Genomic DNA, 20,776 nt, shown 5'->3' with positions numbered 1-20,776 from the left:
AAATTTCGTATAAAGAAGTTTAGAAGTAATATTATAGGCAAGTTACTATAGTATTCTTTTAATTAGAATTGTAATATTTACCTTTTTTTACGCTGGAAAAACGCATAACGAGTTTCCCCCACATTTTGTAGGGGGGTATGTGGGGCTCGCTGGCGCTGATGGCGCTGGAAAACCCACTAAAAAACCAGTGGTACCTACTCCGTCTTTTTGGGAGACGTCACGGGATCGCTTGCGCATACTACCGTGACGTCCTGACGGTACGCCCAATTCCTAGGGGGTTCTCGGGGTACAGAGACCCCCTATCCCCAGCGAGCCTTATGGCGGGATGAGAAGATGTCCATAACGAAGACGCCTTCTCCCCGGTCTTCTTCGGCGAAGCGGGTCGGCAGGATTGTAATATTTACCTAATATAACACTTTATTTAACTTAATTGGAAACAAATTCAATCGTCTATTCATTTCTACAATAGTTAATATAAACCTTATCCAATTATAGGGGCCTATTGGGATTCGAAAAAGGCAATGCATATACGACGCCTTACAATGATAATGAAAACATCTTGAGGAAGCCTGCAAGTGTCTAATTTCAACAAAATTCTGCCACATGTGTATTCCACCAACCCGCATTGGAGCAGCGTGGTGGAATATGCTCCAAACCTTCTCCTCGAAGGTAGGTGAGGCCTTAGCCCAGCAGTGGGAAATTTACAGACTGTTAATGTAATTATAACAATAATACTCCAGTTTTGGCAACCAAACCCCACATTCTTTCTCTAACGGCTTAACAAGCATTGATGAACGAAAATGTAAGAGAATTTACCATTGTAGATAATTATCTGTTTAGTATATCTATAAATTAAATTACTGATGTGATTGCACCATATCTTGAAACAATGTTTAATGTTTTTATTCCACGTGATCTGATGAAACACAGTAAAGTAATTTAAATATTTATAAGGTAAGTGGATCGAACAACGATATAGACATAGAACTTTGCAACTTCAGTAAATATTGTATGAAAAATTAGCTACCAAATACCCGTAACATTATTTTCACCATTCCACGTGGTCACGATTTGTACAATAGCTATTTGTAAAAGCCGAAGACTTTAATTTAATTCGAATTGTTGTTTATATTTTCAACATTATTATTATTTTATGACATTATAAAACTAACTCGAAATATGGTTCTGTTGACCTTATCACTCAGCGTATGCTCAATTATACTACGTTACAAATATAATAATTTTATCAATCTGTTGTTATCAAATGAACACTGAATCAAGTGTCGCACATCATAGTCGGAACAACATACAATTTTATAGTAGATATCATTACAATTGAATGTATTTCCTTTACTGTAATAATACTAAAATCATCCAAAATATATATTATGACTCCGTGAAAATTATTAATGCTATCTAATATATTTAAGTAATGTTCCTAAAATAAATATAAAAATACCAAAACTACGAAATATAATTAAATATGAACATTACTGGCTTTTTATATTGTAAGGCTTCGAAAATATTTTTTTGATTAAATTTAATATAATAATTTATGAAATATTACACCTCCAAACAGACACAAACAAGTATTTTTTTAAAACACTAAATTGTGATTGATATCATCAGGAAAATGTCAAAATATTCGATATCAAGAATAAGATCCATTATGATAATTTTAAGTTCTCGATATAAAAAATATTTATTTCTTTAATAATATTATAAATGCAAAAGCAACTCTGTCTGTCGGTTCCACTTTCACGGCCGACCACTGAATTGAATTAGATGAATTTCGTACGAAGCAAGCTCGACCTCCAAGGAACGACAGGCATCGCCTACCACATGATGACCAACTCCAAAAGCATGAGCGAGTCCGCGGGCGATAATTTGGATATATCTAATATAAATACAAACCTTACCATTTTAGACTAATATCGAAATTAAGCCATGTTACATGCAGTTTTCCTCAGACTTAAAAACTTTATTTTATATGTGATACAGTTTTATTTTAAACTAAATACATATTAACAACACTAAAAAAAATTACTAAGCAATGCGTACACAAAAAGTTTTTTTTTTCACCTATTTTTTGCCAAATATTTATTGACTCTCAGTGGAGTTGCCTGATCATGTGTAAAGTCAATACATAGTTACCACAAAACAACTTTTAACCGGTCTAACATACCGTAGCTTATGTTCATAAAGTGAGTCAGTTATGTAAAGACAGGTGGACGATATAACGCTTAATAATTAAAATAGTGTGTTCTTAAATTTACTAATGAATAATTACAAAAGTTACGATAATGTCATATTTTACAATTTTCGTAATTTTATGTTCATTTTTACATAGATGTGTTATCTCGGATAATATTATAAAAGAAGGTAAACTAAATTTTCATTATTTTAACTAATTAATTCGTCTATTATTTAAAAATGTTTTTTTTTCGATGAGTAATGAGTCGTTTTTTTTTAATTCTATATAAATGTGGTGAGTATTGAATTATCTAATTTAATTTATTTGTTGTTTTTTTGGCAAATTACTTAAACGTTAACGTACTTACGTAACGTAAACGACCTGACTTATGAGCGTTGATAAGCGAATATTTTGTTAAGCATCATATTCTTTCTTCCTGTCACCGTGGATTTGACTTTCGAAAGAATTGTTTAACTAATGTCTCCTAATTTATTGACAATGCTGTATATTCTATAAAAAGTTACAAGTATAACACCTCGCCTTATTTACATAAGAATTATGTAATTCCGCCTGGAATGTTCACAATAATGCTAGCATCATTTCGCAGCCGTTGAATCGCAATTCCGATCCTATGGGGCAAGAACTAACCAGTCCTCTTTTCAGCAGTCGAGGCAATAAGGCGAGGTGTTATACTGTTAACGAAGCCTTTTGCACTACTACTCCCAGGTCCAAGTTTTACAACAGCAAATGGGACATATTCTGTACGAAAATTTCCCTTGAACTTTAATAACAATCAATCTTAAAATAAATTACATTATCAATCTTATAACATATAAGTATATAATATCGAGTCAATTAGGTTTTCCCATTATATCAATAGTGAACTGTAATAAACTCTTCAAGAATAAGCCCTGATAATTATTTCAATAAATATACATTGATAATTTTTTTAATTTAATTTATCAAATAAGATACTCTTACTCCCTACTTACTACAGATAAACTTATCTTTAACTTATCTTCTAATTTGTCTGTTCCAGGTAGAAAAGCAGAGAATCGTAGCTATGTTTATATTAAAAACGGGGCTAATTTACCCAAAAATAACAAATGCAATGAAATTATAAGATGTTTAATGAAAAACACAAAATCGAATCCAATAATTGCTACAAAAGACACACATATGATAAATCACATTTTACGCACCCGCAATAAACGAGATACTCGTAATAGAAATTTTAACTATGGCAGTTTTTACGATGAATATCCTCGATATGAAGGTCTCGAAAATAAAAGACCCTGGCATTTTTACCGTACACCACCTCATGAACGGCCAAATTATTACGAAGCAACTCACACTAATAGAGAAATTGAACCACATGCAACACCGTTACGGAAACAACCTTATGAAAGACGTTCATACGACGACAGTGTCTCTCATCATATTGAAACTCGTTCTTCTCAATTAGACAGTACATGGCGTGATAGACAAGCGAGACCTTGGCCGCCGCGCCAGGGTGGCCCTCCGTATCATGAACCACCTCCTCCTAATAGAGAATCTTTTTGGCAAGATGTTCCTCCACCACCTCCTTTCGAAAGACCATTCCCTCATATAGACCCTCCTCCATATGAACCTCCTCCACATAGGAATCCTCCACCTCATCCACCTCCACAAGGACCTCCACAAGATCGACGATCACCACTATCAGAAAGAGAGTTTCAACCTGAAGTTCCTCCACCAATTTGGGAAACTCCAAATAATTGGAAACCGCCTCCTCGTGATAGAAATGTTTCTTCTTACCGGGATTCTAATTCTGAAATAAATTCGAATGAAAAACAAGAAAATACGACTTCCTCTGATATAAATAGCTCTAATGCTATGGATAAAATTAGTAATAATCAGGATATGGCGTTTGAAAAAAATTATCAGTATAGCAAACAAAGCACGAGATCATATCTTAACTTATTTCAAGTCCAGCCAGTTACGCCTGAAGAATAGAAGCAATACTTTCCGAATGTTACTGTAATGTTAGTACAAACTGTTATACAAGTATCGTCGTAAAATAAATCAAATGTTCAATGAAAATACTTAGCAGATGAAGCGACTTTGTGTTCATAAACATTTCAATATAACTTGTCATCTCATTTCAATACCTTCATAATGCAGCATGATTTCTGATAATGTTGAAATTATAGGTTTTTTTTAGAAATAGCCATAATTTACTCATAAATTTCGCAAATTAATTAAACCAAATTATGGTTCTTATCACTTGGAAAAAAATAATCTATACTAATATTATAAACGCGAAAGTGACTCTGTCTGTTACCTCCTCACGCTTGAACCGCTGAACTGATTCAGATAGAATTTGATATGGAGATAGTTTGAAACCCGGAAAACTCTCTTGTTTAAATCACCCCTCGAGCGTGTAATATCGGAGTAATGGTTTGTGTAAATTTTTATAAATTTCGTGCGTCTAAAGCCGCTGGTTCAGCTAGTAATTTATAAATAAATCTATTTTCAAAGTATGCAAAGGGTTCTAATTTTAAATTGAAAATAAAAAAAAATCTATATATGTATATATATACATACATATAGAATATATATATTTGTATATATCACAATAAATATATTATAAAAAGAAAGGTTATCGTCTTTAGGGTTAAGTTTTCCTTTATCATGTGACCTGCAAGTTATTATAGTGACATCACACATGTGTATGTATCGTACTGAATATATCAATTATTTTATAGTAAATATCTTTAGTGCTTAAAACAATATAGACGATAGGAGTCGAGTCAACTTTAATAAAACTTATAATTATGCGTAGAGTTGTATTTGTTTTTATTTGTGTGTTTAATTTTTCCTTAAATCAAGCAAAGACACAAAGCTATGGAGTTCCAAGGTATGTGTTTCAATTGATTTGTATGTAACTCTTATATTGGCATAAACCTTTGTTTAATATATTTTGCGATAGTCTTTAAAATTACAAAACAGCAAAAAATGTTTTAGTTGACTTCACGCACAAAGTGTTTCATTATGAAATTAAATTAGTAGGATAATATAAAAATTAAATATTAATAAAATTTATATGACTTAATTTTATTGCCTCGTTACTAAAAGTTTTTTTAATCTTAAGCTAATCTTAGGGTTACTACAGACTAATAAATGAGATTAAGTACATTGTTTGACGGACAATGAAATATTCTGGAAGGAATAACTGTTCCTCTTTTCTATACCAATTAAACGTGAAGGTTGTGTCGAGAATAGGAATGACAATAGCCCTAGGGGTAAGAATCGAATCAACAACTCTTATATCAGTAGGCGGCCCTCAATTATTAAGATGTCCAGACTTCATAATTAAAAGTATTTACTGTGTATTCAAATTATATTTAGATATATTTTTATATTTAAAAGAATAATTTTGTTTTTTATTTGTTAAATAATTGTTTTTTTTTTATGTATTATGGTCTTTGTCAGACTTGCTTCAGCCTACAGTAGTTCCGTCACTTTCAATGTTAGCTGGTAATAATAACTTTTTCTGGGATACTTAAAGATACCCGAATAAGGTTGAAAAAATAGAAGTTAAGTAAGTAAGAAAAGAAAACAAATGTTTAAACTTTAAACTATCTAACCGAATCTAACTTGTGACCCTTTAATATATATTTTTTTTGATAACGACCGATATAATGCAAAAATACTGTACGCGCAAATATACCTCACTTATACGCTAACTGGAGGCATTTATACATATTTTATAAATATCACAAATGAATGTTTTGATTCCACTATCTTCAACAGTAAAACACTACGCACGGTCCTTATTATAGACAAAATAAACTGTATTAACTGTCAATGGAAATAGTTACAATACTTTTCAGACAAACACCTGACCACTGACCTACTTATTTTGTGTACGTATGTATTTAACAAAATATACTGACAAGTACAATAAATAATTGTTATTACAAATATTTTCCAAAACAAAGTTACAATTAAATCGCATTCGTTCAATGCGAATTCGAACAATAGATATAAATGTATATTAAGTTGTCGTACATGTTATTTTTATAACAATATTTTTTTCTGCAAAATCGACTATAAACATAGTATTTTCAATAGTGAATGTCGTTGTGTATACAAACAAGAAAAGGTAAAAAAAAAACCAAAATTGGTCCAAATTATTACGAATGTATATCATGGAAAAGGGTAATCAAAATCAAAATATTCTTTATTCGAGTAGGCTTATAGAAGCACTTTTGAATCGTCATGTTACCGTGTTGAATTAAATATAAAGTTACCACTGGTTCGGAAAGTATATTCTCCCAAGAAAAACGGACAAGAACTCAGGAGTTACTCTTTTTTCACTATTTTAGCTACAGAGTATATATGTATATAAGAAAAAATATGTCCAGTCCACGCTATTTTATCTTTAATAAAAAATTGTATTGAGTAATTTTTTGTCTTTTTTTTGACATGAGCTTTAAACTTTTTAATGTGCCAAGTAAAAATAACTGTGGAATCTTATTATAAAAACGAATACCGTGCCTCAGGAAGGGTGTACTCATATTAACTTTGCGAATTCGGAAACTAGGTATGTGGTAGATTGAATGAACTACATGGTTTTGAAGATATTGATGAATCCGATTTAAACAATGGTAAAGAAACTGCAAAAGCATCTACGTCTATCTTCTCAATACTCGTCTCATAGTTTAACCATTGAATCAAGTTCCAAAATAAATGTTAAATAATGGAATCATCAAAAAGAAAAAATATCTCGATAAGACCGGATCACGTGAATTTAGATTGGTATAGGACCCATCTTAATTTAAACACACTTAAAACGAACCCACACACACTCTAATTCAAGGAACCATTTCAATACCATGTCGTAAACATAAAACCAAATTTAAGAATACACATCGTCCAAGTAAAGATTTAAAAAAAGGACAGAAGGTATTACAATAAGATAGAAATTATTTTTATACCCAACAAAACTCGAGCGTAATCGTGTACAATAACTAATTAATAAATATACCAAAATAAGCCGTTTAATAATTTTTTATTATAATATATATTAGTTGTAAAATATAAGAAAATACAAAAATTATAATGTTGCAATTTCTATTCATACAATGTCTTTTAGGATGTCATACAAGTATATAAAAAGTTTAATTTAATATGGCTGTTGTGAGTTTGATTCGTACCAATACAAATATTTGTTTAGATCTGGTTATGACGGCAGTGTCTCGTTGATTCGTGGTAATATTTTTTTTTAATTTAAGTCGCCCCTCGTACAAATAATGGCTCAAATATTTATTTATCATAATTAAACACTTATTATGTGAAACATCTATTGACGCGCGTCGTATTTTAGGCTGAATGGCATGCCGTGACGACAAACGGTATAACTGTTGCTTATGCTATCATGCTTACCGCCAATCTCTACTCCCTCGTGTGTGAATATATATATAATATTTAATATATATATATATTTAACGAAACTCAAACTTTCTTTCTCTTTCTTTTGTCATCAATTATAATTTTTTTCAATAACCTTAAATTTCCGTTTAACAAATCAGCCGTGACGACTTTTTAAAATTTTGTAAATTTCATCTGTAATTACAAAAAAGTTAGAAACGTGCATTTTTAATAAAAAACTCCTTTATTTACAGATACGGCGAAACCAACTCACGTAAAACATTTACTGACTACACTTCAGTGAGTCATCAATTTATTAATAAAATGCCGGAAATGTTTATCTATAAGTAAATATCTATTAACAAATATTACAAAACTTATGAGAAAATATTTCTCAAAAAAATGAGGCGTTTATCATATCGTAATAAGATTTCAAAAATATTTTATATGATTTTTATTTATCAAATATGTTTTATATAATCATTTTAACTATTTTAAATCTCATGATTATAATAACATTTAACTTTAAATTTACCTTTCTATTGAAATCTGTTATAACATTATTAACAAATTAATATTATTTCCAGGTTATATATTATATATTTCATAAGAATAACAGTCTATGGCAGATATATATCTCATGTTAAAAAAAAAAAGAAAATAAATATAATAAAGACGCTAAAATTCAACTTTCGAATAACTCTTTTTTCTGTATGGACTTTTAAAACAGGATTATAGCTGTTTACAATACTTCCTCAATAAATATTGTTTTTCCAAATATAACATAACCGTAGATTCTACTGTCTGAATTTTTAGTACATATTTACACCAAGGTTTATAATTTCCACTCCTGCCCTGTTACTTCTTTCTAATAAATGTTTTGTATTCGCTAGATAACCTAGGTTCTAGTTGTTGAGCTTTCAAAATTACTACATTCTTCTAGTTAAATACTAATGGTGATGTATAATATCGTTGATGTCAGTAGATTTCTGCGATAGTTAAAATAATTTAAACTGCTTATATATAATTTAGTTCTAGTTATTTAGGAATTTATTAAGATAATAGTGTCTCGCTAATTGTAGGGCCCAAAATGTGGGACAATTTGTGCTTGCCCGCCTACCCAAGTACCACCCACTCATCATCTATTCTTTATTCTACCGCACGAGACTATATAACATTCTTGTATTTTGGTTTTTGGGGTAAGTAAGCCAATATAATTTGAGGCACAAAAGACGTAACTTCTTAGTTTCCTAGATTGATAACGCATTAACGATGTATAGAATGGTTAATATTATTGACAGCGCCTATTTCTGGGCGATGGTGACTATATCATCTGGTGGTACATTCACAATACCGCTTATCTATTACAAAAAAATAAATAAACTGTGTATAAGTGAGATTATTATTTTCAATGTTTTTATTGTTAAAGATTCACGTTTCAATTTCAGCCTATTTTCGTCCTGCCAATCCGATTGAAAAGACAAACTTACAATTCTAACTACTCAAACGGAGTGACTGTTCCAAATTATTCTGATGGTTTTCATCATAATGGGTATGCCAATATTGGTAAAATACCTAATAACAGAGACACTAGTACAAATCGCAACCAGCTGCCAGTCAATTCCTATGAAAGTTATCCTAAACCTCAATATGAGCCGAACTTAGGTTACCAATTTAACGATAATCCTGTTCAGGGATCCGAAAACACGAAACCGAATATATTAATTACACAAAACACTACAAGAACAAGAAATTCTAACAATGTTGGTAACAGATTTGGCAATGATAGGCCTCAAAGATTCGATAACTCTGACACAACTAATTTTAATGCCCAAAATACTAGGAGAGGCTACACAGGCGGAGTAAGCGTCGTTAATATTGGAAATGGACAAGGTAAAAAAAACATCGTAGATGTGTATGAAAGACGAAGTGGTAATTCAGATGGTTATTTTCATAACACAGATAATACTCGAAGTACTAGAAGAGGACCAACTATAACCAATATCGGTAACGGAATTGGAAATCGTAACGAAATTTATATACAAGATAATGTGAGAGTATTAGATCGATCTGTCACACCAACTAGAAGACCTGCTTATAGAAGAACAACAAATACACAACAAACTAACTACCGACAAAATTGGAATCCACTCAACTCAAATTCAAGAAACAATTTTTATCCAAGTTTTAATAACGATCAGGTACTACGTACGTACACTAGAATTGGCCAAGGCAAAGATAACACAAATTTAGTTTATATAAATGGAGTACCTATACTTTCTAATTCGGGCTTAACAATTAGCGAGACTAACCATAAAGGACAAGGTGAGCAACCATACTATAATACAAATCAACAATTTTACATATCAGAAGATAATTTAAGAGTTTTACCCCATAGACGTTTAAATCAATAATATTTGAATACAGTATTCATATTATGCACTTACAAGATTAAATTTATGTTTTTTAATTAAAGGCACTTTTTTTACACACAAATTACAACACAATTATCAATCAAATTACAAATTTCCATTAATGTAAAAATTATATTAAAAATTAATTATATTAATATGACCTTTTATTATTTTCCTACAGTTGTCGAGGTCCTATGTTTAATCATAATCACACGATGCTCCGATTATATTATATTCCATTCAATATGTAATGTATGTACTTTGCAAGATAATACAGTTGTAAATAGTTATAAATTTTCTCCATGAAATAACTAAAAGAAGATACATTATTAAAATTACATATTTAAAATCTTAAGTATTACATACCACAAACATTATTTTAATATCGACATATATACATGGCGATTAATATCGACATATGACTTAAGAATTAATTATGTAAATAATGATAGTAGATATATTTTGAACATATAACATTTTTATTTTCATAAGATACAATCTTATTGAAATAGAAATAAATGTATTGGTTTTGTAGGCATATGAAATGACTGACATGTGACGTTCACCCATTTTTTTTTTACATTACATTAGCAGCCTGTAAATTTTCCACTGCTGGGCTAAGGCCTCCTCTCCCTTTGAGGAGAAGGTTTGGAGCATATTCCATCACGCTGCTCCAATGCGGATTGGTGGAATACACATGTGGCAGAATTTCGTTGAAATTAGACACATGCATCCTTCACCGCCGAGCACTAGATGAATTATAAACACAAATTAAGCACATGAAAATTCAATGGTGCCTGCCTGGGTTTGAACCCGAAATCATCGGTTAAGATGCACGCGTTCTAACCTCTGGGCCATCTCGGCTCATTCCCCCATTTATGAACTTCCAACGTTGAAGAAAAAATCTTCACTTTTTACTACTTTACAAACAAAAACCAGAAATGCAAAGAATATTTTAGAAAACTATTAAATATTTTTCCGACAACTTACAAAAAAGTAGATGTTTACAATTTATCTGTCTGTATGCATATATATTTATTTATACACCTAAGTTTGCACACAACTTAAGAACAGGTTTTTATTATTTTTGCCTTGAGTTTGATTTAGGTCAAAGATGGTTCCATTACAATTTCAATGGCTATTAAATATTATTTGAAACGTTATTAGTTGGAGAGATGGAAAACGACTAAGAAGAGGCAGCGAGTTGTCAATAAAGGTAATATGTAATAAATTAAAGGAATTGAAAATTACTTATAATTTGAGCAATACGCATAAAAGAATATTTTATGGTTGACTTGGTGGTAGGGCTATGAGCTACTTACCCCTGTACCACCCACTCGCCACATATTCTACCACTAAACAGTACTTACTAAACAGCCGTAACATCGCAGCTCTCAAGGTTGGTGGCGCATTGACGATGTAATAACAATCCGCCTTCTTATAATAAATCAATAAAACGTTTAAGGTTACCATGTACACAAATGTACCTTCAACATTTTTCACTACTTACAATATAACTAGATTTATTATACTATCGACACTTGTAATAATTCGATTACGTATATAATTTTATATTCTCATGTACAATATCTATGGACAGAGGTAATTGCTGAACAATTGATCTATTATTAACTTATCAGTCTACTATGTACATACCTAAATGTAAATACTAAGTCATCAAATCAATTATATTTATTTCATCAGAAAGGTAGCGAAATTTGAATTCAGTAAAAACAATTCAGCCTTGAGATTGTAAATAACAGTATGGGCGTCAGTTATACGACTTAAAATTAGAATACTATTCATTATTTTTTAAAAATAAAATTAAAAAAAACGCATGGCTTTGTGATATATTAAATCAGCTAATTTGTGCTTGAGCGGTATTTAAAATACTAACTTATCTTATCCAACGGAAATGTCAGAAATACTTTCGTCGAATCTTATATAATAACTAACCCTCTTACATCGGCTGTAAGTATATAAATAAAATGTAAATGTATGTAAGTAATTTCCGTAAAATAACTGTTATTTATTAATAATAAGTTAATCATCAATACCTACTAATTAAAATAACATTACTGTATTTTAGTCCTAATAACAAAACAAACAGCTGTTAACGAGTACACTACAATAATAAACAAATGACTTCTAAAATTTAAATTTGTGTGTATGTTATTAAAGATTTAACTGCATATTATTTTGTGAACAAAAAACATGTATCAAGCAGAGATGTATCAATCTCAACCGTACTGACAAAAGTAATTTATTAAAGTAATAGATTAAATTAAAATATCGTTGAGAAATTAAACAATTAATATAAATAAATAAAATTTTTATTAACAAATATACATTTATAGCTTAATTAATATTAAGAAGTTGTGGTTCCATTTGCATATTGAATAAGCTCTTCCCTATATTATATTATTGAATTGTATTTTACTTTTATCACTACAATAAAGTAACAAACATTTTACATTACAAATATAATCTTGTTCAATATATGTTTATGATTGCTGATATAAAAATTCTTACTCAGACTTATTGAGAAATAAATGACTCAAGTGTTTGATATTTGATATTATCATAAATTAAATCAAATATGTCATTTAGTATCAGATTACATCGGTCATCTAGTATAACTTGTTAACTACTTCGTATATCGATATAATAATTATGCTTCCTGAGTGGCTTCATCGTTGAAAATTCCTTTAATATATATTTTTTTATTTTCTACCTGTTTAAACAAAAAGGACTACAATTAAAAGTCATAAAACTTATATTTATTAAAAATGATTTTAATATTATGATTCAAGTTTGATAATAAAATTAATTTAAATGAACATAAGTTATTGTATTCTTTGTTGGCAAAGTTAAATACATCAAGGATAATATAATGACACAAGAGAAAATGAAATGAAACAACAAGATGTTAAATAAAAATTGATGTATTTTGTAAATTTACACATTTACACTCAAAATACTATAATCACCAAGACTTATAATAATAGGTACCTTTATAATTTTTGCCTGCAATTTCCCAGTTGATCCTTTCGATATCCATCAGGACATTCGAGGTCTGGAATTCTGATGACTTGACTAGATTGAACATTTTTCTGAGTAGTAGTGGCCAAGCGAAGCTTATCGTGAAAATTAAAAACAACACCTGTCTCTCCACTTCCGATCACACACACAATAAATACCGTGAAGAGAACAATTTTTACGTCCATCTCAACGAAATGTATTAATTTAACTGCGTCAATTTGATAACAATATTTGTCTTTAACATTCGATCACCACGGGCTCCTACACACTCCATTTATGTCCTTCACTGTTCCATCCTCACATGTGACTTCAGTGTTATTTGGCACCTCTATCATTTTATTGCTCGTCTTATCCTTTGTAACGTTCTTCTGATTACTTCCACCTTTAATCTCACTCAATTTACGTGGATCTGTTTGTGTAAACAGTTTTATAAAATCTTTTACTGGATTTGCAAACAAACTTTTAAAATCTATAACCGAATGAGGTGACGCGTCCACTTGTAGCAACAATTGTAGAATAACATGGAACACAACTATTTGCGTAAGCGGACGCGCCATTTTATAATAATAGATTCAATGGATATCGACCAAACGCTTATCAACCTCAACTTCCAGCAAATGGACTTGTTATGTTATCAAATATTTGTTACTTAATAACTGTACCCAGACTTACATCCGCAATTTTTACTGATTATTTATAAATAATAAAATAAAATAATCTGCAACCAAAATTAATCATTACATTAAAAACATGATTGTTGTAATATTTTAATAACAATCTTTGTACGTATATTATGTATTGACCTATATATAGTAATAAAACTATACGATTTTAAGTCATATTTTATGTTTAATTTAGTAAAGAATTTGAAGTAAAATCACATATTTAATAATGACTGAAGTTCAAGCTTTGCAGTGGATATATTTTCTTTGTCAGTGAATTAAAATAAAAACATATCTACAGTCCGGGGTATATAGGTTTATAATAACCGACACACCTCTTTTTATTATGACTACGGAGTGCTCTCTGTTCATCATTGTAAAATTCTCGTTAGTAAAGCCCGCAATACAGGCTCGCTTCAGCGATTTCATTCGTTCGGGGGGAAGGCGGCTAATTTTCTCGAAATAACTGACCAATTTGATATTTCAAAACCAGTTTTTATTTAAGTATCGCTATGAATATGTCTGACCTATTAATATATCGATTTCTGATAGTTACATAAAAAATATTTTTATATAATATTACGATTATGGTAAAATTCGAAGCATCCTTTGACGTTAATGTTATCTCCGTATGAAAAATTCGGGAAACGCAATACAAGCACGAAAGCTATTTTGTAATTAAAATGCCCATCCCTTAGTAACGTGATGATATTGTTAACCAGAATTCTAATAAGATATTTGATTAAAATTATATAGTAGTTTGAATCAATCGACTCTTCGGCTGAATTTATATTTTTAATTAAATTTTTGTTTACATATTGAACTAAACATTAGATTTATTTCGTAACAGTCTGTGCAAGCAAATATATTAACAAACACTAAAATGTCAAATAAGTACAATGTAAATTTAGAACAAATGAATTATTAGTTATATTGGATTTAAATCTTTATTAATAGCAATTTGAAGTATTCTTTATATAAAAGTAAATTGCAGTATTGTTTAAGGCTTACTTATAATTAATTAATAGCACAACGAAGTCCGCGATGTTGCCGAGGGTCGAGTTACAAAAGCGTTGTATGCTAACAAAACATTGAAATGATCTTGTTCATATTTACTTATGAATGACAATGTTTTGATTTCGATAAATTAATACCTTATGATTACTTTGTATATTTAATAAAACAAAATATGGTAAACCTAAACATAATTATTGAAACATTGAAATTTTTGAGAAAGTATACTCTGTGTATAAAACACAACACATTTACCTTAATTAGATGTGTTGCTTATGTAAAAATTTAGAAAAATATTATCTACAAAGATACTTGATGTACATACATCAATAAAATTAATAATAATTGAACAGCTTCTATTTATAATTTTATGCAAGTTCATTACAAAAGCTGTATCGCGTCTCCCAACAAATTTTATAACTTTAAAGGTTAGTTCTTTCTGCGTAATCCTTAAATGTATATTTGACAAACCAAATTGCTAGCTCAACATTTGAAGACAGCGCTTTGAATAATTGCTTCGATGCGTTCACAATTGATCAAAAATTTGATTTTCTTATTTTGTAATAAGAAAATCAAATTTTTGAACCATTTTCTGACAAGACTGTAAATTAAGAATATAATAATTAAGGATTCCTAAACTAATTCGTGTTTGTCATTAGAAAAGCAAACATTTTATTAGCTCTGTATATAATTATATCGTAATGTTAATTATTTGTCTAAATAAATATTTAACTGGCTTTTAATGTGCTCTTTACAGTCCATTACAAATTCGACCTCGCTGTATTCATCCATATTGCTTTGTAAAATATATTACAACATTTCTTCTCATCTTATTTAATGATGATAGTTTTTAATATTCCATTCAGTAACTGAGCTGGGATCACTTTGAGGCTGCTTACAATCGTTTAAGTAATTATTTTTTTACTTTATTATGACGTCGTTACCAAAAGTTAAGCTAATGAAAATCAGAGGATCTACATGCCATCCTTGAGGCACCCCTGATGATATTGTGACATGGGATAATACAAAAATCCTTCCATATGACGCTTGAATAGATTAAATTTAACGAAAAATATCTCCATTATTAGTATTTAAAAGTCGCAAGTTTCAGGCATGATTCATGATTAACTCTAAAAGATGGTTTTGGATAGATTGTATGAGTGATATCCTCTAGCATCTTTGTATTTTTTATTTAGGAACATTTACATAAAAACGTTACATATATCTTGGAATGTTTATTTATTATTAACTGGTATACTAAAAGTCTTCACGTGCTATTTATTATCCACAATCTTCTAAGACTCTTATTTAGCAGTTTCAATTCTTGTTCTTTAAATGACTTGCCTTTTTGTGCTGTAAATGAAACAAAATAGATTTTTATATTCTTGCTTATAAATAAATGCTATCATCGAAAACGTCCATAAAAAGCATTAAAAACCCGAAATCGTTAATCGTTAATAATTGTACATATATATATTTATCATATCTTTATAGTAGTAAATGGATCATTTTCTTATAACTTTGTCTTTTTGGTGACCTACCCCTATAAATCTCAACAACAAGAAACGGTAAGCATTAGATATACATACGTCCAATTGCACGGAAAATACTTACGTGATGACTTGACTTTTTTCTTGAGCCATTACATTCTTTTTCTTTTTCATCTTCATCCGACGACGACGATGACGAGGAAGAAGACGAACTCTCTTGCTTCTTTTTTCCATCCTGTCAGATATAACAATAATTTATTGTCTTATGGTTATCTCATGTTTTTAAATCATATTTGCGATAAAATGGTCTTACTCCATTACAATCATTGTCTTCATCTTCTGATGATGAAGATGATGATGACGATGAAGATGAGTCATTGCCTTTCTTACTTCCTTTACAATTTCTCTGAAACCAATAAATCAAAAAAAAAACATTAGTTGTTTCGAATTCGATAGGTATACAAATAACCAATACTGCGAATTTTTCTTTCTAATTTTTTTTCAATAAATACGAATTGAATATTATTCTAATTATTTTTCTGATGTAATTATGAAATAGACTTTTTTTTATTTATTCGTATTTCCAAAAGCTTGAAATATTCAGTAGACGAATATTGAGGTTTGAAATTAGAACAGAGATGTTTTAAAACTACATTTCACTTTTATTCTTGTTTCTTAGAGTCTTCGATTTTATTTTAATTATCCTCTATAAAATGTGTATTACGCTCCAACGATTTCATTCGTTCTGGAGCTTGGCGGCTAATTTTCTCGAAATACTGACCGATTGGATATTTAAAAAAACTTAATGTTTTAAAAGCATTGTTAACATATAAAAGAAATACACCCTACTCATAGAATAATAAACATTGGCTTAAAGTGTTCTTGACATTTTTATATGCATGCATTCACTTTTTTTACTATCAGTAGGGCTTTTGAAGTTTACAGACAGTTATATACAGTTATCCCTGTAAATAATTCTTATATTTACAATGTGTTTTTAATACAAGTAGCTAACTTGTCTATAACATCTAAGCTATTTCAGCAGTTCTTTTTTTAACGATTCGTATTGTTTGCGTAAATTCTGAGATTCAAGGATTCATTTATATTTTAACTAATATTATGATTTCGAGAGGGCGTTTGTTTAATTGCTTGTTACGCTTTCAGGTATTAACTGGTTCATTGTGAGATCATCATGAACAAATCCAACCCCTCCCTTAGATGCAGTTACTTAACAGGCGAAGCCGCATGTGGAAAACTAATTATATAAATATAATGATTAGTATCGACTTACACCATGACTAGATTTTTTTTTAGAACCATTACATTCTTCTTCTTCTTTATCTTCCTCTGATGATGATGATGATGATGATGACGAGGAAGAAGATGAACTATCTTGTTTCTTTTTTCGGTCCTGATTAAATTGTATTATTATTTATTATAAATACAGTACAATATACTATTTCATCATTTTAAGAATTTGATTTCTTGAAATCTTACCAGTTCATCTTAATAGAATCAACATTTCGAACTGCTAGTAGCTCTACATTTAATAAAATATAGTGACAAGACGATTCAAAATTACATGTATCAGCAGATTCAGGCGCTTCCTTTTTACTTGATCATTATTTATTCATCAATAAAAATATATTCATTTAGGTAAAAAGTTTGTTTTTATTTATTCAATTTTGGGTGGATTCGATTTAGCAGTAAATTAATTAAATTTAATTAGTGTGAACGCGGTTGAAGATGCTGTTATAATTTATTATTTAAAAGAAAAGGATCTTACTCCATTCTCCTCCTCTGATGAAGACGATGACGACGACGAAGATGAATCATCACATTTTTTAGTTTCTCTAGAATCACTCTGAAACCAATAGATACATATTTTAATCATTTACAAATGACATAGAAGCTAAATTAAAAGTGATTTTGCTTAAAACATACTGACATATATATTAATAACGAGCTGCGGCTACGACCTCATTCGAAGACTGATTACATTTAAATACGGGGCTTCTATCCCCAAGGAATATAATTTTTTTTCAGTAGTATTAATACATAGAACTGAAGTATACAGATATTTAGATGCAATCAAATTTACAACGTGATTTAGATTTTCGATACGATTTATTTTAGTTACGTAATTAAAAGAATATTTTTCAATAAACCATTAACATTTTAACTACTTCTAAATATAAAATACACTACTATTTAAGTTTTTATTAATTACACGGACTTATTTCAAAACGCGATTATACTCGCGACCACTGACTTGAGCAATGACAGAAGCCATAAGGCAACTAACTATTTTATGGAAAAGATCAATGCTAAAATGCTAAATACTCTTTTAATTTTCAATATTTTTCTTCTATGTTAGTTATTTTAATGAGTTAATGAGGCTTTTTTGAAAAACAGAACCCAATGAAATGAAATAGGGCCTGAATTTTTTTATAGAAGTTCGACAATTTAAAAGTTTTCGATTTTCGCATATTCTCTATATGCGAAAATCGGTGTTCCCATTATACAAAAGACCGACGTTACATAGTTTTCCAATGGGATATTCCATCAGGCATACAGCTAGTATAAGATGTAAATATTTGTAAAACATACAATATTATTATACCATTCCTTATTTTATTTGCCCACTGGAATCTGGATAATTATCAGAAATTATTTCCTTTTCCTACAGTAAAAATAATCAAATAAAAAAAAACAAGTACAAGGCTGAACCAGCTACTTGTAGATGAAAACTATTAGAACTGTTTATTAATCAAAACCATATTTTTTTAATAATTAACATAATGTATAAAACATTTACAAACAAAAGTAAAAAATAATAGAATTTAATGGGTATTTAAATTCACATGTCAGATAAAAACAAACTATGTGATATCAACAATACAATTTAATTATTACTTAATGCTGGCAACAATAATACAATAGTTATAATACCATTCATGAATCAGTCTATTTGGAAATTAAATTAACATGCAACTCAATTAAAATCAAGCTTTCTAGGTTAGCAATGTACTTAATACTATCGTATATTTTGCTATCCTTTTTAAACCCACTGGTTAGAAAGAAACAGGAACAACAACAGAATTGGATCAGTGTCATGAGAGTGAAAATTTATTATCATAAATTTAACTTAAAAAAAATACGTCACTTAATTTAAGTGTTATATTTATTTTATTTTATTAAGTACTTACCTCGTCGCTATCACATTTGTTGGAGTTATGGCAACTTTTCCTGGAATAGTAACTGAACTTTAATACTAAGATAAATAAATAAATGCAAATGCACTCGTAACAAAATATATATACGCTTTTTCAGACATTTTTATCTCTTAGTATGAATAGTAATATTTGTTCTAAATTCAAATTTAAATACAAATTAAAGTAAATTTATGAGTACAATACTTCTGATTAATGATGCAAAGTATCTTACCTTGAATGACTCGATTTTCCTTGAACAAAAGTTGCAAATGCAAGCAAAGCGATAATAATTATTATTGTTTTATTCATTTTTTTCCTTCTAAGCTTCTATCTAGAACGAGACGAGGATTTGAACTGACATGAAATAAGAACTGATAACCTATCCAGATTAATATTGGGATGAAGGCCAGAATAGATAAATATTAGTTGCACAAAACAAACGTAATTTTATTAGGAAAATAACACAAACCGATGACAATAATATCCAAGATTTAGAAACAATACTAAATAAAAATTACATTAACATTATATCGTCTATAAAAACTCTTACTAAACTACTTGACTGAAGGTATGTTTTAAGCATGTTCTACAATAAATATAAATCATCTACATTATATTTTATATGTATTCAATAAATTAAAATTATATAAAAAAACCCTACGCACTCAATTCCCGCTTTATCGGGATTATTCGATAAATGCTTCGCCGTTAAGAAAACAAGCTCCTTACACGAATAGAAGGGATTTTAATATCCTTAAGTAGTGATGATACTGGTATTCTCTCCTATAAAAGACTTGCAAAGTAATCCACAGACGGCGGCGAGATATCGCGAATCTGCTTGAGTCATCGCATCTCCAAATAAATAGGGTCCGAGAATGTTTTCAAAGGAATGTTTTTATTGAATACAAAATAATTATATAGAAGAAGGGGTATCAATTTATTTAACTATAAGGTGCTTCTATACATAAATATATACCTATATAAGCTGTCGTATATTGAAAGAAAAATTTTTGGAATATATCCATGATATTTTCTTACATTTTACTTTCAGTATAACTAAGTATGTATTAATAAAATAAGCACTTACCTATTTACTGAAATATAGGGAAAATATAATTAAACTCAACGAAATTATTAGTTACTAGCGATATGCCTCGACATCGTACTGATGCATTTTATTTATCAAGGAAAATCATCACTTCATCACAATCACTTCGACAACTCATTTCAAAATGATATTTTGATGTACATAAATGTGCAAAAAAAATATGTTTGCAATTGGTTTAAGTTGATCTGTTTTAAGAGGCTTGACTAATATGCGTGATATAAA

At 29.5% G+C, this 20,776-nt stretch overlaps 3 protein-coding genes across 4 annotated transcripts; 2 read left to right on the top strand and 1 right to left on the bottom strand.

The window, feature by feature from the left end:
* The first annotated feature begins 3,373 nt into the window (after positions 1 to 3,373).
* Positions 3,374 to 10,135, top strand: LOC125077982 (early nodulin-75-like). Its single transcript, XM_047690117.1, has 2 exons — positions 3,374 to 4,205; positions 9,058 to 10,135. The coding sequence occupies exon 1, from the start codon at positions 3,374 to 3,376 to the stop codon at positions 4,187 to 4,189; it is 816 nt and encodes a 271-aa protein (XP_047546073.1). The 3' UTR covers positions 4,190 to 4,205; positions 9,058 to 10,135.
* On the top strand, positions 8,882 to 10,023 carry LOC125077981 (probable serine/threonine-protein kinase clkA). Its single transcript, XM_047690116.1, has 2 exons — positions 8,882 to 8,929; positions 9,058 to 10,023. Exons 1-2 carry the CDS (start codon positions 8,882 to 8,884, stop codon positions 10,021 to 10,023), a joined length of 1,014 nt encoding a protein of 337 aa, XP_047546072.1.
* A 5,826-nt stretch (positions 10,136 to 15,961) lies between the features above and the next one.
* On the bottom strand, positions 15,962 to 19,821 carry LOC125077858 (suppressor protein SRP40-like). 2 transcript variants are annotated; one of them, XM_047689950.1, is made up of 7 exons: positions 19,679 to 19,821; positions 19,441 to 19,480; positions 18,018 to 18,095; positions 17,523 to 17,642; positions 16,545 to 16,637; positions 16,356 to 16,466; positions 15,962 to 16,094 (listed from the first exon to the last, which is right to left on the bottom strand). In XM_047689950.1, the coding sequence occupies exons 1-7, from the start codon at positions 19,753 to 19,755 to the stop codon at positions 16,059 to 16,061; spliced, it is 555 nt and encodes a 184-aa protein (XP_047545906.1). In that variant the 5' UTR covers positions 19,756 to 19,821; the 3' UTR covers positions 15,962 to 16,058. The 2 variants fall into 2 exon arrangements, with proteins under 2 accessions (XP_047545906.1, XP_047545907.1); XM_047689951.1 differs by lacking the exon at positions 17,523 to 17,642.
* Positions 19,822 to 20,776: the final 955 nt, after the last annotated feature.

Source organism: Vanessa atalanta, chromosome 4 (genome assembly GCF_905147765.1).
Source record: "Vanessa atalanta chromosome 4, ilVanAtal1.2, whole genome shotgun sequence".
Lineage (NCBI taxonomy): Eukaryota > Metazoa > Arthropoda > Insecta > Lepidoptera > Nymphalidae > Vanessa > Vanessa atalanta.
The sequence above is the reverse complement of the archived record's forward strand: the minus strand, read 5'-3'. Positions and strand labels throughout refer to the sequence as shown.

Coding starts and splice junctions, on each gene's coding strand:
- LOC125077982 (XM_047690117.1), top strand. CDS start 3,374: ATGATAAATCACATTTTACGCACCCGCAATAAACGAGATACTCGTAAT.
- LOC125077981 (XM_047690116.1), top strand. CDS start 8,882: ATGTATAGAATGGTTAATATTATTGACAGCGCCTATTTCTGGGCGATG. Junction 8,930..9,057: donor GCGCCTATTTCTGGGCGATG/GTGACTATATCA, acceptor TTTCAATTTCAG/CCTATTTTCGTCCTGCCAAT.
- LOC125077858 (XM_047689950.1), bottom strand. CDS start 19,755: ATGAATAAAACAATAATAATTATTATCGCTTTGCTTGCATTTGCAACT. Junction 19,481..19,678: donor GGAAAATCGAGTCATTCAAG/GTAAGATACTTT, acceptor TTACTATTCCAG/GAAAAGTTGCCATAACTCCA. Junction 17,643..18,017: donor CATCAGAGGAGGAGAATGGA/GTAAGATCCTTT, acceptor CAATTTAATCAG/GACCGAAAAAAGAAACAAGA.